Below are 21,110 nucleotides of genomic sequence, written 5' to 3' on the forward strand. Positions count from 1 at the left end.
GGACAGGGGTGGGAGAGAGGGAAGAAGGTATATTGCCTACATTGCAATGATCCCGGTAATAAAGGAGAAAGATCTCAAAAATAAGTAGGCAATGTTGGCATGGCACAGAGAAAAAGAAATCTATTTAAGAAATGTTCTAGAAACAGTACGTCTTGCTCTTTTTAAAAAATATTTTTATTTATTTCAGAGAGGAGAGGGAGAGAGAGACAGAAACATCAATGATGAGGGAGAATTACTGATGGGCTGCCTCCTGCACACCCCCTACTGGGGATTGAACTCACAACCCAGGCACGTGCCCTGACCGGGAATCAAACCGTTAACTCCTGGTTCTTAGGTCAACACTCAACCACTGAGCCACACTGACCGGGCCTACATGTCTTGCTCTTTATTCCAAACTCACTGAGCATGTAAGTCACTGCCTGGGAGTGCAGAGGCGGAGAAAGGCCAGAAGTGGTGCTCTAAACGAGCTCCCCCACGAGGAAGGAAACATCAGGAGCAGGAAATAAAGGATCCTGACCAACACTAACCTCAGCCAACTTGCAGTTCCCTCCATCCTTTGGAGTCAGTGCTAAACTCTGGGCAGCTTATCTAGTGCCAAGGCGCTCTGGGTGTGGACGGTCACATGTCACTGTCCACACCGGGTTTCACTGAGAGGCCATGTGGGTGAATGGAAATCCTGACTCAGGACCAGTGGGTCTTCCTGCTACTCCTGTAACCCTTTGGGGAGCATGGAAATGTCCTGATTTCCTAATGTGGACACTGGGCTGGAGGAAGCTTCCTGAGGTTGTCCAAGGGCCCATCTCCCTAGACACACACACACCTTGCAGTCATTTCCAGCTCAGGCTACAGTGAGGACTGGGTCTCCTCTGCTCTCAGAACTAACATCATTGGGGTTCGGCTGCTCCCAAGAAGGTAGCCTTAGGAGGTGGGGTCCCACCAACATTTTGGTTTTTCTTCCCCCAGACCAGGGGTTTTACTTCCTAGACAGGTGGTAGGAAAGCCTTGCTCTTCTTCATTTGTGTGCTCTCCAGTCTTTGACCCAATCATAAATCCTTTTCAGTACCCCCTGGAGCCAGCCCTTCAAACTCAAAGAGCACGTGCCCCTCTGCTTTCTGAGGCCACATTCCTTTCTCTTGAGGCCATGAACTCTAAGTGGCTGGGAAGGTCAAGCTTTGGTTAATTTAAGTTGAATGTTCTTTCCCTAAAATGCAAATCACAAGGTGGCTAGGATCACAAAGTCTGTTTAGCATCGTACCCCTGGTACTTAGCAAAGTGCCAGGCATCCTGCAGCAGTTCAGTAAGTGTTTAAGTGAAGAAATGCAAAGGCAGGAGAGTGAAGCTGGGAACTAAGTCTTATGCACAGCACATTACACACTCAATTTGATGAGCATGCACTGAACACCTACTGTGTGACAGGCACTGCCATAGGTCCTGAGGATACAATGGTGAACAAGACAGATGAATCCCTACCTTCATGGAGCTTACTCCCATTATTGCTCCTGTTATTAAGGAAGACAATAAACAATAACAAAAAATCTGGTGATGCGGGAATGGAATAGAGGATCCGAGCTATTAATCTGATTGCACTTTCTCTCAGACCACCCCCAACCCAAGAGTCAAACTCAAACAACAGAAGTTAACAAAAGCAGTATTATTGAAATGTAAAAATCATGTGAAAAAAGCAATTACAGAACAGCATTTGGTATGGACACAATCATCATGCAGGCAATGAGATTACACGTGGAGAGTTGTGACAAAAAAATCTTGGGTGTTTTATTTCCAAAGTTAAGCTCCGCAGGCCTCTTCTGTGCAAAGTTCATCTTCTCAAAAGTCATGTGCAATGGAGCACGAAAGTTGTGTTCATGTTAATTCAGTGCTTTCTGCTCTATACCGTGTAGAATGCAACACTGCATTTAACGTAGCAGGAAAATCACAAGCATCCCCTTTTGCCCTAGATAAAGAATAATATTTTCTCATTTCGCAGGCAGTGTATGAAAGCGTCATTCGACCCTGTATTTTTACAGCTGCTTTGCATTCACTATTGGAGAGGCCCTACAAACATATGTTTCTTTCTTTCATTTCTACTTAAAGGTGTTATTATTTTGGAATTATTCAAATTTAAGAGAGTGATAAAGGGCGTCTCTTCAGGGGTTCCTACTAAACATATCTCTAAGTTCTTATTCCTTTAAGGAAAAATAAAGTTTTGGAGAAAAAAGCAAACAAAGGAGAAAAAGTTTTAGATTATGAGCTTCGTATGGTAACTTCAAGTCCTTACATCTTGTCTGGCATTTAGCAGGTGCTCCAGAAATGGTGGCTGAGTTGAATTGGTGTGGGAAGAGGCAGGGGATTATGATCCTCCTTATACAGATGGGGAAACTGAGGCCCAAAGCACTTGTAGGTGTGTTTGTAACGGTGTTTCGCACTTTACCAAGGGCTCTCACCCAAGCGAGCTTGTTAGAAGTCAGTCCTCATGACTATCATATATATGACGGAGGGAAGGTAAATATTTTCGGGCAATGATGTGCTCGACATCCAGTGAGTTAGTCACTGCTGATTCCCCTCTTCAGAGTGAATCACTGTCTGCTGCTAAAGGACATCTAAACCTACTGTTGACAAAGTTCAGGTCCTCAAGCAACGATGGAAAGAAAGCTACTCTTCTAAGCATAAAAACGACAGAAAGCTATTGGCAATCTTAGCACCAGAAAAAGCCCAGTCATGTAGAGAGAAGCAGCTCTCATACACTGTTGGTGGTAGTGTGAATTGATCCTATTTTTATGATCCTATTATGAAAATGTATGAAATGTAGCTACCAAAATCAAAATGAACCTATCTTTGACATAACAATTTACTTTATCAATGCATTCCCACTGTAGACATATTGACGCAAGAGAACATAGATATGTGAGGAAAAGGATACAATAAATATAAGAATATGAACATAAGACTGTTCCCTGTGACATTCATGGTTAGTAACAGAAAACTTAAGACAGCCTAAGGGTTCATCAATTCATCAATAGCTTGCTGGCTATATGCTACACAAGGGTTATCTGGATAGTGATACTTTATGCAGATGTTTGAAATATTACATCGATCTATGTATTGAGATGAAAAAAAAAAAACCCACACACACACAACAAAACAGACCACAATATAGTAAGCCAGAGAAAAGCTGCCTAACAGTTTTATTTCCTTTGAGTAAAAATACTCATCAAATATTAGTGACGGCTACACCTCTGGAAAGTGAGATGGGCTTTTTTTTTTTTTTTTTTAACTTTATTCAATTCCATACTACTTGATTTTTCATTGATTTTTCATGGAAAGAGATTATTTTTAAAATTAAAAAATGTAAGAGAAGCTGTCCAATTCTGACCACCTGAGAAGCTCTTTGCTTCTTACCCACCAGCAGCAGGGCCCAGGAAGTGGGAAGCACAGGCCAGAGTGAGGAACAGCAGCTTCTCTGTTACCAGGCGTGCTTTGGGAACAAGTATTCTGATCAGTGAATGATTCTTACTCCCTTTCTTTCTAAGTGTAGTACCTGAAAATACAACACTGGATAAGAATAGATGCCTCTGCCGAAACCGGTTTGGCTCAGTGGATAGAGCGTTGGCCTGCGGACTGAAGGGTCCCAGGTTCAATTCCGGTCAAGGGCATGTACCTTGGTTGCGGGCACATCCCCAGTGGGAGGTGTGCAGGAGGCAGCTGATCGATGTTTCTCTCTCATCGATGTTTCTAGCTCTCTATCCATCTCCCTTCCTCTCTGTAAAATATCAATAAAATATATTAAAAAAAAAAATAGATGCCTCGTTCTTATTCAGTCGGTACCTAATGCCCAGGACATTGAAAATGACTTCCTCCCCCCATTTTCCAGCCCCGGGTTTAATCATTCCACTGAGAGATGATCTTTAGCACTCCACCTCAATGCTCATTCCCGCCAGACATGGCCCGGCATCCTGACGGTAAGATAAAACAAGAGGTAAAGCATAATTAGCTGGTGGGCGACACCAGCAATAATGAGGTCAGTCTTGAACTCGGAGCAGAAGAGTTCAAGGATATCTCTTCTGACAGCAGAGGAGATTCTGGCTGCCCTTCTTAACATCAGCGCCCCTCACATGTGCCCGCGGGAAGGGCACCCTAAGCCGGGCAGATCCTGTGCAGGAGCCAGGCCCTTTGGAAAAATGTGAGCTGTTGCAAGAAGCCTGATGAAGCATCACAAAACAAGGTTCCTACCAGGTGAGGGCTCGGGGGTGGAGAGGGGGGAGAGGAGGAAGGGTGATGTGGGGCTACGTTTAGCTGAAGAGGTGCCTCCTGAATCTCTGTGGCCACCCGAGAGCACAGCGTGGAGCTCAGCTGCATCAACAGACCCAGGTGCCCTGTGTGCGGGGCTGTGACCTCCCACTGCCGGGACAGCGGGGTGCAGGGCAAAGGGCTGGGCAGAGGATCAGAAGACTTAGGTGTGCGCCTCAGTTCCAGGACAAGGTGCCTCATTTCTCTGAACCACTATTTCCATAACTGAAAAAACAAGACTAGAAATCACCCACTGGCTCTGCCTCCTAGGTATGCTGGATGGTTTAAAGAAAACAGAGCCAGAAAAGCATTAGGTAAATGAGAAAGCCCCATAAAAATGCAGGCAGTATTCAGCAGCCTGTGAGATAGTTGTTGGTGATCTAAAAAAAAAAAAGCCCAAAAGCTTGCTTAAATCACTTTCCTAAGATACAAATGTGCAAGGTTAGTGAATTACCCAATAAATGAAGTCTTTCACTATGTTCACATAATTGCCCAACATAAGTCATAATTATAGAACTCACTGTATCAGACACTCCATAGAGAACTGTATATGAAAATTACAAGGATCTAATTCTATATAAAAAAGTATACAATATATAAATGTACCATTATATATGACTTCAAAATATAGGATTAAATTATTCTTACAGGACTACTGTAGTGGCAATTGACCTTGTGAATGTACACAGTTATAGCAAGAAGCTTTACAAAAGTAGCCTAAGTCCAGTCTCCATTTCACAACTTGAATCCATAGTGTGTTCATTCCTATTTTAGACACTGCGTCTGAGAGCTGTCCGCGTGGACAGAGACGGGAGAGGACCACGGCACTCAGCTTCCTGCAGAAAACCATCAGCTCTTCTGGTCAGGGAGCTCCCGGGGGCAGTCCTCCTCGTTCTCCTCGGAGCAGGACAGGCTCAGCGCACTCACCACGGGGTGGATCCAGGATGTGGTCTGTGTTACATGACTTGAGGAGAACAAGGAACGCAGTTACAATCTGGAAGCTTGTCCCACCCGTCCATGCAAGTACTCGGCCCAGTGACACCGCTTCTACCGACTGCAGTCCCGGGATGGGAAGCAGGTGGAACCGGATCCAACCTTTTCAATGTCTTACACGTGTTTTAAGGTTCAACAAAAACCACGTCTGTTTTCTCCTGTGGTAACAAGAATGGCAGGAGAGTGATTCGTCGTGGATTCCTCGCCTCTCCTTACCTGACAGTCACCAGCCGCAAGCTCTGTGGCTGCCTTGGGGCAGCCTCTCTGGACCCTCTTCCTTCCTCTCCTTCTCTGATGCAACTGCCTGGGTCACTGAATGGCTTGTCTCTCTGCCACTGTTCTAGCTCGTTTCTAATTCACGCTCCACTCCAGCCAAGAGGTCTTTCTAACGACAAATTCCACACAGATGCTCACTTGCTAAAAATTCACTGCCAGCCAGTGCCTTCTGATTTGGATACGTCCTCCATCCTATGAAATGCTTTGTTATTTACCTGCTTCACCAGGGCTTCCTTCTCTGCGATAGTCTTCCTCTCCCACTGGGTTAATCTAGGCCAGTGGTTGGCAAACTGTGGCTCGCGAGCCACATGCGGCTCTTTGGCCCCTTGAGTGTGGCTCTTCCACAAAATAGCACGTGCGGGCGCACACGTACAATGTGATTGAAACTTCGTGGCCCATGCGCAGAAGTCAGTTTTCGGCTCTCAAAAGAAATTTCAATCGTTGTACAGTTGATATTTGGCTCTGTTGACGAATGAGTTTGCCAACCACTGATCTAGGCGACTGAGTCTAAAGAACCACATCTCCCTCTGGCTTCCTCCCATCTGTGCCCATCTCTACCTGTTATTATGCCGTAGGATAAAATGCATTTATTTTTAGGCCTTCTTACTGCACATAAAGCTCCTGGAGGGCAGGAATGGATTCTTTTCTCCAAGTTTATGGGGCCTAACTGTTCTCAGAACAGATGACTAGTCGTTTCCGGAAGGTGACAAGCAGAGGTAGGGAAGGATGTACACAGGACGCAGGCCATGTTGGGGTGGTGGTGAAACATCACAGAGTGCGCCCTGTACCTGGTGGGCGGCGTTTCTCAGCACTAGTAACCCACACACCTGCAACTGGATGGGTGTCCTGAATCCACCGCTGCTGGCCCAGTGCCTGAGTGCGGGACAGAGCTTCTCGGATTACGGCCATCTGTTTCTTTCCCTTGGATATTCTTTCTGGCCCTGGTTCACCCCACTGCCTTCATCCATCCCACCTCAGTCTCCTCCACCCCAATCCTATCCAAACTCCACCTCAGAAGCAGCAGCAGGTCTTAGGGAGAGTCCTCCTGCGCTGGCACTCTGAGGACCAAATAGGATTGTGGTTCTGGATGGATCTCCTACCTTACAGGGGAACATTTCCCGAAGTGTGTTCCAAGGATCTTTACATGAAGAAGAGAATTTTATGGTCAAGTAAGTTTGAGATATGATGTAGTTAGGTAGGTTTCTTTATTCCAGGATTTCCCAGAACCTTTAATATACACCTGTGTTCTCAGACTCTCCAAGAGTATGCAATCGTTCTCAAACTAGCGTGCCCTTATGAGCACACACAGGGCTAGTGTTCTACAGAACACGATGTGGGAGTCATCACAAAATGCATTTGCTTTCCTGGCTGTCGATGACAGTAACTGCAAGTGTTGGACTTAGTACAAATGGTCACTTTCACTGTCATTATTGCATTTGGGTTGTTTTCAACCCTATATTCTAAATTCTATCCATATTCCCCTATAAAACTTGTTCAACTTGTCTGTTTACATATTAAAAGTGCATCTTTCCATGGAGGAACATCACCGATGGGTTCAGGATTGGGTAAAAGAGTTTAAGCTGTTTAAGAATCAAGGTGAAGGTGGTAAGGCCCAGATGTCATCAGTTTCACAGCCACAGAGTGTGGGTAAGTGGTACAGAGACGCGTTACTCTGCACAGTGATCCACAAGACTGTTATCTCAAGTGGTTGAATGGAACTTCTAATTCAGAGGCTGAATTACTATTGAAGCTGATTCTGCACAGATTAACTCCATTGCAAGGCCTTTATAAAGCTGCAAAGCTCCTAAACGGAAAGTGGTTTTAAATAAATACTAGTGAGTGTAACATAAGGGGGCATGAATGCCACTGCAAGGGGAAATGAGGACACATCGTCCTGAGCGAAGTCCATGTTTAGGGCTAAAGGAAACACCCTGATGAGACAGTTTTGCTCATTCTAAAATCTTGATATATATATACTGTAATATTTATCAGCCCATTTACAGTATGTTAGTCCAAAGAAGAGACTTTAATGACTATAAATTCTCCCTCCCCTACAATGTTCCCTAACTGGGGAGGGTGGGAAGGAAGACTGTCAGAGAAGGAAGCTCTGTGAAGCAGGTAAAATGGGAGCAATGACCTAAGAGGTAAGTTCAGGTGCATGCTTTCCTATTTGACTTAAAAAATTATATTCTCATGCTTAAAATATAAGGGCCCAAATGCAAACATTAAACTGACCATCTATAATAATAAAAGGGTAATATGTTAATTAGACCAGACGTCATTCCAGACGTCCTTCCTGATGAAGCGGGGACGGAGGGAAGCCAGTGGTCCCGGGTGCCTGCGGGCAGCCCCAGGGAAGGCAGCCCGGGTCCCAGGTGCCTGCAGGCGGCCCGAGGGAAGCCAGCCTGAGTCCCGGGTGCCTGTGGGCAGCCAGAAGGATGCAGCCCGGATCCCAAGTGCTGGAGGGAAGCTGGTGCCAGCAGCCAGGGGAAGGAAGGCCTACTCATGCATGAATTTTCATGCAATGGGCCTCTAGTCATAATAATAAAAGGCCAAGAGGCCTCATGACCAAAATGACCCAACAACTGGTCACCAGGAGGTGTATGGAGCACTTCTCAGCCATAACAACCTAACAACCGGTCGCTATGACACCAACTGTGGCTGGTGAACCGGCCCGATAAGGGGGTGGGGCCGTCGGCCAGCCTCACGGCCCCTCCCCGCTGCCGGTCTGCCCCTAATCAGACTCTCGCACCCCAATCAAGAGCCGGGCCTGCTGGCCAAAAACCCCTCCCTTACCCCCTCCCCGCCAGCTGTGCCCCCATCAGCCTGTCCCACCACAATAGGCCCACAGCTCCTCCCCCGAGCCAGCCTGCCCCTGATCGCACACCCACATCCCAATAGGGTACGGAGCTGGGCGGCCAACCTCCTGCAGCCCCTCCCTCTGGCCAGTCACGCCCCCGATGGGCCTCCACCATCATGATCGGCCTGCAGCCCCTCCCCCCAGCTGCCCCCCATCCCTGATCGCCCTCCCTACCCCAATAGGAGGCGGGGCTGGCCTGCCAATCTCCTGCAGCCCCTCCCCCCACCCATCCCTACCCCAGATCGGCCCGCCCACCCTGATCAGGGGCAGGACTGGCAGGCCAACCACCCATGGCCCCTCCCCTCAGGCTGCTGGCCCATGATCAGCACCCCCCAACCACCCATTCAGGGGCAGGGCTGGCTGGCCCACTGCCCACAGCCCCTCCCCATGGCTGGTCCCACCCCCAATCGGCCCCCCAACCCCAATTGGGGGCAGGGCCCACTGGCCAATCACCTGCGGCCCCTTCCCCCAGCTGGCCCAGCCCTTATTGGGGGCCCTGATCCAGGAGGGCCGGCCGGCCAACCTCATGCCATCTCCTCCTCCTGACAGGCCCAGCCCCAATCCGCCCTGATTGGGGCCGGCCAGACGGACCCCACTCATGCACGAATTCGTGCACTGGGCCTCTAGTTTAAAAGAAAAGCAAAATGTCTAAGAAAAAATGTAAGTACTAGTATACTAGTAGACTGAACAATATCTTAGGAAGTTCCATCAGAAATTCATCCTTGCCAGTAACCTTCATTAAACACTTTTTAGCAATGAAGCAATACCTTATATTACTCAAAATAAAAAAACAATACCATAAAATATGAATTGATTCATTTTATACTCCCAATATGCTCTCCTGTACATTTTATTTTATTTTTTTTAATAGATTTTTATTGACTTCAGAGAGGGAGAGAGAGATAGAAACATCAATGATGAGAGAGAGCCATTGATTGACTGCCCTCCTGCACGTCCCACACTGGGGATTGAGCCCTCAACTGGGCATGTGCCCTGACCGGGAATTGAACTGTGACCTCCTAGTCCATAGAGCAACATTCAACCACTGAGCCACTGGCTGGGCTTGTCTGGACATTTTAAAAACACACACCTAAATACCAAATATGCAATTAGAACAGCTACTACGAGAAAAAAAATAAAACTTCAGCAGCAGAGAGAGTGCTCTATGTGTCAAGCACACTTTTCACCCAGGTTTTCTGTAAAAACCTCCAGAGCCAATGCTTCTGAATCAGGTGAGGCATGGACAGTGCCTGGCAATGAATATACATTCAATTAATGACCGTGGCTAGCTTGATGGATAACTAGGGCTTTTTGATTACTGTGAGAAAAGCTTGGAATTCTTCCTATGATGATGGAATGGGGCATCTGTGTGTTTACTGTTCAGTTTTTTATGTCCTAGTGAGCGCTGTATGATGAGTTCATCCCAGATCGACTGGCTTGGAGAGCATTCGAAATGTTTGCTCCCCGGTTTATGTGCTTGGTAATTCGACTGAGAAGAGAGAAAATAAATCAGCCCTGTTGATGCTGTTTAATTAATAAAGACCCTGTGGTTCATAGAGTGAGATGCTGCTACTTAGTATGAAAAATGTAGAGGCCTGGAAAATAGATGAAGCTGACTGTGAAATGAACATCTTCCCTTGGAACATGAAGTACCTCTGGCCAATGTGCCTGCAGAGAGTGCATCTGACCTGATTTGGGGAGCCATCAGCAGCCGTTCAGATATATTTGAAAATATAAAAATGATCATATTACTTGCCTCTGAATGATCGCCAAATCTGTTGTTGGAAAACATTAATATTTGATTTGGGAAGATGACTGTGTTGAGTTTTTCCTTCTATAATAATAGTAAATTGTATGACATAATTTAGAGCTTATTAAAAAAAAACACCTAACAGAACATGCTTTATTTTATTGGCAGAGAAATGTGAATTATTTAAATTTCATTATAATGACTCTCCTTGTGTTTCTTACCTCCTAGCATGCAAAATGCTTTCTTTCAAAAATTTAGGGCAGCATATTAAGAGAAAAGTGGTTTAAAGATAAAAAGTCTACTCATTTTGTAGAAATTCATTCTTATAACTGTCTGTGATGAAAGAGACCCTTTTGTTATTCTTCCATTGTAGATGGTACTATTTATATAACATTGTGAAGTTAACACGATTTTAAGTATTATTTAATCATGTTTAATATAAAGCTGCAGAATAATGAGCCAAAGTAATTAACTTCCAATGCTCTTTTATTGGGGGGCGGGGCATGCTCTTTTTTTTTTTTTAAATCATAACCCGAGGATATGTTTCCATTCATTTTAGAAAGAATGGAAGGAACAGAGGGAGAAATGGAGGGAGAGAGGAAGGGAAGGAGAGAGACATTGATGTTAGAGCAGCTGTGGGCAAACTACGGCCCAAGGGCTGGATCCGGCCCGTTCGGCTGTTCTATCCAGCCCACGGAGCCGAAAGAGCGGAGGGTTCTCTTGCTCTCCCCTCCGCTCCTTTACTTTGAATTTATATTAGTTCACACAAACACTCCATCCATGCTTTTGTTCTGGCCCTCCGGTCCAGTTTAAGAACCCATTGTGGCCCTCGAGTCAAAAAGTTTGCCCACCCCTGTGTTAGAGAGAAACATTCATTGGTTGCCTCCCGTATGCACCCAGTATGCCAGGGACTGAACCTCCTACCCAGATATGTGCCCTGACCAGGAATCAAACCCGCAACCTTTTGGTATACGGGACAATGCTCCAACCAACTGAGCCACCCAGCCAGGGCAGGGGGGCGAGCTAACTTAAGTATATAACATTCATATGAACTAGAAAATGAGAACAAATAAGTGAATATATATTAATTCAAACTGTTTTTGCCACCAGTAACTTAAAAACACTAGAAAATTTTACTACTGGCCATAAACTGAAAGTACTAATGACAATAAAAGATTCATACTTAAAAAAATAATTCCAATTTAAAACAAATTAGCTGGTAAGAACAAAAAGCGAATCATGGCAATAAAATTATTAAAAAGTTAGCATGGCCCTAACCGGTTTGGCTCAGTGGATAGAACGTTGGCCTGCGGACTCAAGGGTCCCAGGTTCGATTCCGGTCAAGGGCATGTACCTTGGTTGCGGGCACATTCCCAGTAGGGGGTGTGCAGGAGGCAGCTGATTGATGTTTCTCTCTCATCGATGTTTCTAACTCTCTATCCCTCTCCCTTCCCCTCTGTAAAAAAATCAATAAAATATATATATTTTTAAAAAAGTCAGCATGTAATCTTATCAGATACTGGTTATGAGAATGGCTATAGATTAGTAATACGAAGTATCCATTCCAAACATGTGTAAGAGAAAATTACAGGCGGATTGTTCCCACTGGTATATAAAGACTTCCCTCTTACATAACTTTGAAAATATACTGCTAAAATCAAAATGAATATTTCTCAGAACATGCTGAGCATTCTGTACTTAGGAATTTGAAAATCCAGCGAGGCTCTAATCAAGTATTAGCAGGACCCCATCCAAATCTTCAAAGTTTTGAAAACAAATTTTATTTTTATTATATATTTATGACACTTTCTATAAAAAAATACATAAGATACCTTTTGAAAATTCAAAAATCCAATTACAGTCACGCACTGCCTAACAGGGACCATGTTCAGAGAAACGCGTCGCTAGAAGTTTTGTCGCTACGCGAACATCACAGAGTACACGTACACAAACTTGGACGGCACAGCCTACTGCACACCTAGGCTGTACGGGATAGCGCACTGCTCCTAGGCTACAAGCCTGTACAGCATGTTACTGTACAAAACAGCACGAGATTAAATCAAGCACAGAGAAAATGGTGTGATCAGGAGACACGGTAAACAAGAGACATGGGAGGCTGCTACCGCAGTAACATAGCACTGTTTTATAGCAAACGTACTTTTTTTGAAAGCAGGAAGGATAAAAATAATGATAAAAAGTACACTATAATTGGGACTCAAACATTTTTTGTTATTATATGATTATTTCTAGTCTGCAGAGGCAAGATTTTTTAAAGGAATGAAATGGGGGGAAAAAATAGATACAGAGGCAAAGAAGCATTGAACAGACTGTCAAACTACAGTGGGAAGGCAGAGGAGGTTGCGGGGGGGTTGGGGGGGGGCTGTAAGAGATCAACCGAAGGACTTGTACGCATGCATATAAGCATAACCAATGGATAAAAAACACTGGGGGGAGGGGGCAGGTAAGGGCATGTACTGGGGGGAAGGGGAGGCCGGGGGAAGGTCAATGGGGAAGGAAAAAAAAAAAGGAGACATATGTACTACTATTTGTAATACTTCAAACAATTAAAAAAAAAAAGTACACTATAGTGAGTACACAAACAAGTAACATATTTTACACCAGCATCACAGCAAACCTGGAAGTAATGTGTTGCGCTACAACACTGCAACAGCTACATCTCTAGGTGATAGGAATTTTTGGCTCCATTATAGTCTTAAGCAGGGGTCCTCAAACTTTTTAAACAGGGGGCCAGTTCACTGTCCCTCAGACCATTGGAGGGCCGGAGTATAGTTTTAAAAAAAAACTATGAACAAATTCCTATGTGCACTGCGGGCCCAGGACGAGTCGGCTGCTAAGCAGGACAGGCAGCGGCACCCAGCGGGCTGGATAAATGTCCTCGGCGGGCCGCATGTGGCCCGCGGGCCGTAGTTTGAGGACGCCTGATCGCCGTCATACACGTGGTGTGGCACTGACCTAAACTTCGTTATGCGGCAATGACCTTAACTTAAAAATCTTTAGATCTCAGATATCAAATTATATTACAAGAATCAAAAGGTACAGTAAAATCCTACTTATGTATAATAATGTAAAAACAATTGCTATCTTACTAGACTTGCAAAACTAGAACAATGAAAAGAAAATTCCTAAAAATATGGAAATATCAATTATATTTTTCAAATATACTGTATACAAAGGCTTAAATCGTTGGCAAAACATGCCAGGTCCAATTAATTAATTTTTCAAAGAAAGAAAGTATACTATAGTCACAGATTACAACTCTGGTAACTCTTAAAAATTGCTGCTGTTTTCAAATAGGATAGGTCAAAAAATACAGAAGAGCCGAAACCGGTTTGGCTCAGTGGATAGAGCGTCGGCCTGCGGACTGAAGGGTCCCGGGTTCGATTCCGGTAAAGGGCATGTACCCTGGTTGCGGGCACATCCCCACTGGGGGGTGTGCAGGAGGCAGCTGATTGATGTTTCTCTCTCATCGATGTTTCTAGCTCTCTATCCCTCTCCCTTCCTCTCTGTAAAAAATCAATAAAATATATTTAAAAAAATACAGAAGAACTCAAAGAACATGTCCTACTGAAACTGATACCTACACACTGGACTATTATACACTAATAAACACATTATATAGACTTTTGTAGCTGGTGTATTTGTTACGTATTGTAGAGCTGTAACCTGGAGGCAGCTGCCCAGGCAGAGACTACATTTCCCAGCTCCCACTACAGCCTAATGTAAGCATGTGTCTAGTTCCCATCAATGCAAGGTAAGAGAATTGATGTTTGTCTCTGGGCCAGAGGTTACAAACTGAATGCAGAGGACACTGAGACGGTAGGGAATGGTAGAGCCATGAACTAGAAGACGCTGAGCTTTCAAAAGCACCATCCAAAAAAAAAATAAGCCCTCCTTCAAGCAGGAATCCCTGCATTGACTGGTATGTGAGCTTTAAGGCACTGCAAAGCAGGACTACTGCAGACCTGGTTTGAAGTTCCAGGTGGCCCGTGTACCTACCAACTTGGTTACCTGCTTGTCTCTGGAAAAGCTACTGGGACTCTGAGTCTCGGTTTCCTAATCTAGAAAACTTAGAATACCTGCTTCAATAGTGTGTGAAGGGACAACATATATAAATCCCCCAGTTCCATGCCTGACGCATTCTCGGTTCACCATCACCACCACCATCACATTCTCCCCTCCACCTCTAACTCCCTGTATTAGTTTTCTATTGGTGTAGCAACAAATTATCAAAAACTTGGTTAAAACAACACAAATTTACTGGCTTACAGTTCTGTAGCTCAGAAGTCTGGCATGGGTCTCAACTGGGCTAAAATGAAGGTCCTGGCCAAGATACATTCTTGTCTGGGGGAGAGGGGTCCACAACATTTCCATACTTTTCCAGCTTTTCTAGACCACCCACACTCCATGGCGTATGGCCCCATCTTCAAAGCCAGCAACACAGCATGTCTTTGACCCTGCTCTCACCGTCCCATCTCTTTCTCCGACTCTCCTTCTGCCTCCCTCTTCCATTCTTAAAGGAAGCAAGTGATTAGACTGGACCCACCTGGATAATATAGGCAACACTCCCTAGTTTTAGGTCAGCTGATTCGCAACCTTAATTCCACCTGCAACCTTGATGCCCCTTTACCATGTAACCTAATGCATCCAAAGGTTCTAGGGATTAGCATGTGGACATCGCTGGAGAGCCATTATTCTGTTTGCCACACTCCCCCGTCCCTTCAGCTGTTTCTTCCACTAAAGACTCTATAGGGCCTAAGGGAAAAGGCCCCGGTTTGGATTAACTCTTGCAATTTGCTGAAAACTTAGTAAATGTAGAAGAATAAAGACTATATACTGCATTGTTAAGGAGATTATTGGAGGAAGCAAAGGAAGGTGCTAGAGATCTTATGGAAAGGAACTATTACGGACTGAATTGTGCCCTACCCGCTTCGATTTATATGTCAAAGCCCTAACCCTAAGTGGTTACATTTGGAGATAGGACCTCCGGTGAAGTCATGGCGGTGAGGCCCCGGGACTACTGTCCTTGGAAGAAGGGGACACCAGAGATCTCTCTCCGTAAGTTCTCAGAGGACAGCCCATGTGCGGGCGGGCACAGTGAGAAGGTAGCTGCCTATATCCCAGGAAGACATGCCTCACCAGAAACCAGTCCTGACGGCGCCTTGATGGTGGCCATCTGGCTGTCAGAACTGTGGGAAAATAGACTTCTGTGATGTAAGCCATCAGTCTGGGCTCCTTTGTTACGGCAGCCCTAGCCGACTAATCCAGCAACCAAAAAAAATTTTTTTTTTAATATATCTTATTGATTTTTTACAGAGAGGAAGGAAGAGGGATAGAGAGTTAGAAACATCGATGAGAGAGAAACATTGATCAGCTGCCTCCCGCACACCTCCTACTGGGGATGTGCCCACAACCAAGTTACGTGCCCTTGACCGGAATCGAACCTGGGACCCCTCAGTCCGCAGGCCGATGCTCTATCCACTGAGCCAAACCGGTTTTGGCCCAGCAACCAAATTTTTAAGGGAAAGTGTTTGACAAAAAGCTTCATATTTGCTGGAAATTTTAAATAAAGGATCGTGGGGGCAGAGAGAATTCCACATCTGGCTAAATAAAAAGTATAACCACAGAAAGGTGACGAGTTTCCAAAGTACTTTACGCAGTCCCAGAGACTGGCTTCTATTATCCCAATGGGATGCCACAAACATACTTCCGACCTCAGTTCCACCTGTCATCGGTTAAGTGGGGAGAGAGTTTGATGCCGGCTGTCTGGATTGGATGTTTTATTCATTTCAGTGGGCTTTGCCATTACGAGTAACCCCAGCCAGCTGGCTGGCCTTTCGTTTAAGTGACAGTTGCTCACACAGCGCTTCACGTTGCTACCCCTACCTAGATATTTATAGAAAACCCAGCGCAAGCTGTCTCAGGCTCCTGAGCAACGCACCCTCTCTGCTCCTGTCACAGGGTTTCTGACTGGCCGGAAAGTGGCATAAGTGTAGGCTGTGGCCACTGGTTTCTATCTGCAGCTGCGCCAAGGCTGTCGTTTAAAATGCCTTCATTGGCAAGTGGCTATAGTATAAAGTAAGGACATTGGCATGTGGCTATAGTATAAAGTAAGGAAGGGAGAGGAACTAACATCTGTTCATCACTCTGCATGAGCCAGATATCTTGCCAGGGTTTTACATCCCTTGTTTTATTCAATTCTCAAAACAATCCTGAGATAGAAATCACTATTTTTGCTTTTGGATGAGAAGGGGAAGTACAGACAGTTGAAATAATACCAATTATACCAGGGTCACACTCAAAAAATGGTGGCGAAAACAACAGAATCCAGTCTGTCTGATACTAATGCGCATATATTTTTTTCTCGCCAATTGCTTCTCCAAATTGCCAATGACAGCATTCATTCATTAATGAATATTTATTCAGTCCCTACACATACCAGGCACTAGACTAGTTACTGGATACTCGAAGCCAGATGCCACACTGATGGCTACATCCAAACTAGTGATTTCGATACCTTACAATGTATTCATAGCTAAGAAATATTTGGGGACAAAATATTTAAAGAGGTCCATATTTCTTCCTTCATTATAGTCTTGTTAATAAAATGCTCAGGATTCTCATACATGCAAAAGATAGTGAGGAACCTACATGCCTTCTCCTCATATAGGCTCAGGTTAGTCAGGGGTGGGCAAACTTTTTGACTCGAGGGCCACAATGGGTTCTTAAACTGGACTGGAGGGCCGGAACAAAAGCATGGATGGAGTGTTTGTGTGAACTAATATAAATTCAAAGTAAAGGAGCGGAGGGGAGAGCAAGAGAACCGGATAGAACAGCCGGATCCAGCCCGCGGGCCATAGTTTGCCCAAGGCTGGGTTAGGTGCATAGAAATTTCCCTAACGCCCCATCAAGTGAGCCTCAGACTTTAGCGGGTTGCCAATGGGTATTTCTTAACTCCTCAAAAATCAAAGCAGCCGAATTAATGAGGTTTTCAGTAGAAGGGCTCCTGACAGTGTCCACTAAAGTGGAGTTACAGTAATCTGCCACGAATTTAGAAGTGAAAAACAGTAGCTTTTTATTTCCAATCTGGAAACTGTCCCTTCCTCTCCATTCTCCCTTCTCACAGCTCCTTAACTTCTAATTAGGTTAGAATTACCAAAGGTAGGCTCTACTTGCAAAATAAAGTCAGGAGGTAATATAACTTCCAATTTTTCTTCGTGTTTTCTATTTTTAAAGAAATGATTTAACACGCTGTAACTTAACCCCTTAATTAGCATGGTAGGCTGACAAGGACAATTTTATTCATATACAGGTTATGATCCACATTCTTTCCTACATGGGAACAACCTGATAGGATATCCTAACCCAATTCAGACCATGATTTAAGAGTCATTAATAGCCCTGCTGGCATGGCTCAATGGTCGAGCGTTGACCTATGAACCAGGAGTTCATGGTTCGATTCCCGGTCAGGGCACATGCCCGGGTTGTGGACCTGATCCCCAGTTGGGGGTGTGCAGGAGGCAGATGATCAATGGTTCTCTCTCATCATTGAGATGTTTCTATGTCTCCCTCTCCCTTCCTCTCTGAAATCAATAAAAATATATATTTTTTAAAAAAGAGTCATTAATGGACCCTGACTTTTGATAAATGCGAAGAACTATGCCTACTGGAAATCCTTTTAGGGACATAAAAGCAAAGCACTTAAATACTATCTCATAAGAACTTGGGGAGTGGGTGCTGGCATTGTTTGTTATTCCAGCCTACTATTTGCATTATTGCTGTCCATCCTGGCAGAGTTCCTGTGTTAGCTACATGTTCTAGAAGACCAATGACTGCACAGTTATGGCACATGTCTTACATGCCTGTTCATTCCCCTCCACTGCAGAGCAGACATCCCTCATGGATCATGGCCCATAGCAGTGAGGGTGAATGTGGCCTCAGAATTCGTAACAACTACCCTTGAGAGAGTGAGCTGAAACCCACTGGCTTTCTCTGCTCTAGATAGAAACTTGTTTTATGGAGAAATCACAGACACCCCAGATTCCACTGCCATGCATCTCTGATGCTGTAAGTACAACGCTTCCTCTGGAACAGAGAACAGGATTTACAGCGTGAGCAGCAACGTCTCAGACTTTAGGATCTGACATAAAGGCATGTCAGCACAAATGAGTGGACAGAGAAGTATAAACCAAGTGTAAGAAACTTTTAAAGAGAAATGATTATACCTACTTGAAAAATCACCAAAGCATAATTTTATGTTTGAAGCACGTGTCTGATATTGAGAATTGTATTGTTTATACAGCTGTATAGATGGTATATAAACGTGATATGCTGCACACGCAGTACATTGTGAAACAGCACTGTGGTGGGCATCCTCTAACATAGATCCCAGTGACCTCACTCACACCTGGGTAGCTGCTGCCTACAGTGTACCAGGGTGAGTCTGTGTGACCAATGGCGTATGGCAGAGTGATGGCATGTCATCACTTCGGAGACTGGTCATAGAAGGCACTGGCTATAGAAGGTTGTGTTGGTCTTGATGTTCTTGCTCTCACTTTTTCTCGCCTCTTGCTTGGGGGGAAGCGAGCATCATGCTGGGAGCAGCCCTGTGGCCCTATGGAGCAAGGTCCACATCGTGGCAAGGAAATGAGACTCCCGCCAGCAGTCCCATGTGGGCTTGGCACAGATGCGCTGGTCCCGCTAAGCCACTCTGCAATGCCCACCCCAGCCAGCAGCCTGACTGCATTTTCCGGAGAAAACCAGAGAGAGCCACGCTGACCCGGCAAAACCACACCTGGATGGTCCACTTTCTGAAACTCGGTGAGAGAATAAATATGTACTGTTTGAAGCTGCAGACCTTGGGGGAATTTTATTATGCAGCAATAGAGAATTAGTACAACAAGGATCACTGATCATTGTAAGTCTGAATCTTTCCATAAAAAGTAAGAGTACAATGAAAGCAATGTAGCAGCTGTCTAATTTGTAATATTTAAATTCACTTTCACCATCAGACATAACTCTCATAATGGTTTTGTAAAATTATGTAACATACAGATAAAAGTGCATGAACTTGTAAAGCGGAGTCATACCAAAGACCACTATAAATGTGGAACAGTATACAACTTCAAAGGGAAGATAAGAAGGTAAGTAGAAAAATGGTCGTTAATCAGATAACTTCATTATAGCACCATCAAACAGCTGACACTTGTCATTAAATTTAAGAATGCTGCAACTCTCTCTCTAAGGAAAAAATAAGAACATTTTCCCTTGAATGCTCACATATATATCAAGTGAGCAAGCCCTGCCTATATACATATGTGCACACACATATTGGTATACACATACACATAGGAGATATACATGTTCTTAGTTCTATGAAACACTCTAGCAAGGCCACGTGTGTGGTATGTGAGAACATGGGGCCCTCCCTAAGGGCATGGTGAAGGCCATCCGTAGGACTGTGAGACCTCGGGAGCCTGGCCAGCTGCTGGGCCAGGGAGAACCTGCTTGTGATGTGAGTGCAGACGGTAAACAGCTGCAGAGAAACAGCCTGCGTGCTGTGTGCTGTGTTTTCTGGACTCTATATAACACGGTACTTGGAAAGTTTGGGTGGCAGAATCCACTCCCACTCTCCTGTATGATGGAAAACTTCACGGGCCAGCCGCCATCGGTGCACAGGCAAGTCCTAGTACACCCATGTCTTTCACGGCCAGTCCTCCGGGGGTTATTTCTTTGGAATCGGCAAACAATATGCTGAGGTTTTCTCGGCTCTTTGCATAACACCAACACTTGGAATAAACTTGTTTACATCAGGTGCAATGCTTTCTTCCCCTGAGTCAGAACCTAAGTAGATGACCACGAAGTATTAATAGTTGTGCAATGGACGGGGATGTTCAGTGAGGACAATATCTGTCTCTGGACATTCTTGGGACAGCACTGACAGTTATTCCTCTGCCTGAGGTGTGGCGGAAGCCACAGAGGTAACAATTCAATTTCTGGGATGCCAGTGACAGATGTCAATCTCAGGGGAAAGACTGTGTCTACAGACCATCACCTCTTCTGGTGTTCCGGAGGGTGATTTCAATCACAAGGTGAGAGAGGTAATAACCTGAATTAATTACTCGTTATTCCTTGCCTCCAAAGTACATTAACCTGGTAAATGAACCACTCCTACCTCAAAAACCAGCACAGGCTATCCAGGCTCAAATTTTGGTTGGTGTAGTGGGAGGATGAAGATTAAAAAAACAAAACAAAAAGCAAAAAAAAAAAAAAAAAAACACACACACACCAAAAAAACCAAGTTCCAAGAAAGGCACAGAGTAGGTGCTTGTTTATGCAGACACTACTTCTCTGGCGGAATCATCTATCTGAACGCAGCTAAGAGCCAACAAGTAAGCCCATCAAATGTTAGAGTCAGTGAGGGAGTGAGGGGGGCGCACCTTGGCTAGAAGTGGCTAATTTGGGTCAGGTGCTATGATAGGCTCTTTTCATACATAAGCTCATTCATTCTGGACAGGAACGCTAGCCTGGCAAGCACTAACATTCTTTCCATCTCGTCAATGTGGGAATTAAAGCTCAGAGAGGTTAAGCCCACGTGTCCGTCATTCACCTATTCTACAGAGACACCAGCATTTGAACCCGGTCCCTCCCACTCCAAGGCCCATGTTCTTCTTTCCCCTCTACCACACGACCTTCCTGATGGAAGGCACCTATACCGGAACGTATGTATCTGACTCACACACAAACCCCTGCAGACACACCTCAAGGGCTACTGACAAGCAATTCAACTTAGTCTGATTATCTGGTGTCCTGTCCTCTTCAAATAAGAAACTCCTGGGGAAGAGGGTGAAGTGTGTAGAGGATAAAAAAGAAGAGTGGGGTGAGGGGATAGACAGGCATGTTGAGAGCAGAGAAGTGACCGCTGTATCT

The 21,110-nt window shown here is 44.9% G+C and overlaps 1 protein-coding gene across 3 annotated transcripts in view; it reads right to left on the minus strand.

Annotated features, from left to right (window-relative positions):
- Positions 1-5,002: 5,002 nt before the first annotated feature.
- Positions 5,003-21,110, minus strand: part of STXBP4 (syntaxin binding protein 4) — a 123,160-nt gene continuing 107,052 nt past the window's right edge. For 2 of the 3 annotated variants that reach the window (XM_080682382.1, XM_080682384.1), the window contains one exon: positions 5,003-5,248. In XM_080682382.1, the coding sequence (XP_080538508.1) occupies positions 5,134-5,248 (115 nt within the window). In that variant the 3' untranslated portion in view covers positions 5,003-5,133. The remainder of the gene's footprint in view (positions 5,249-21,110) is intronic. The other variant, XM_080682383.1, reaches the window with a different exon arrangement.

Source organism: Plecotus auritus (assembly GCF_963455305.1).
Source record: "Plecotus auritus genome assembly, chromosome: 7".
NCBI lineage: Eukaryota > Metazoa > Chordata > Mammalia > Chiroptera > Vespertilionidae > Plecotus > Plecotus auritus.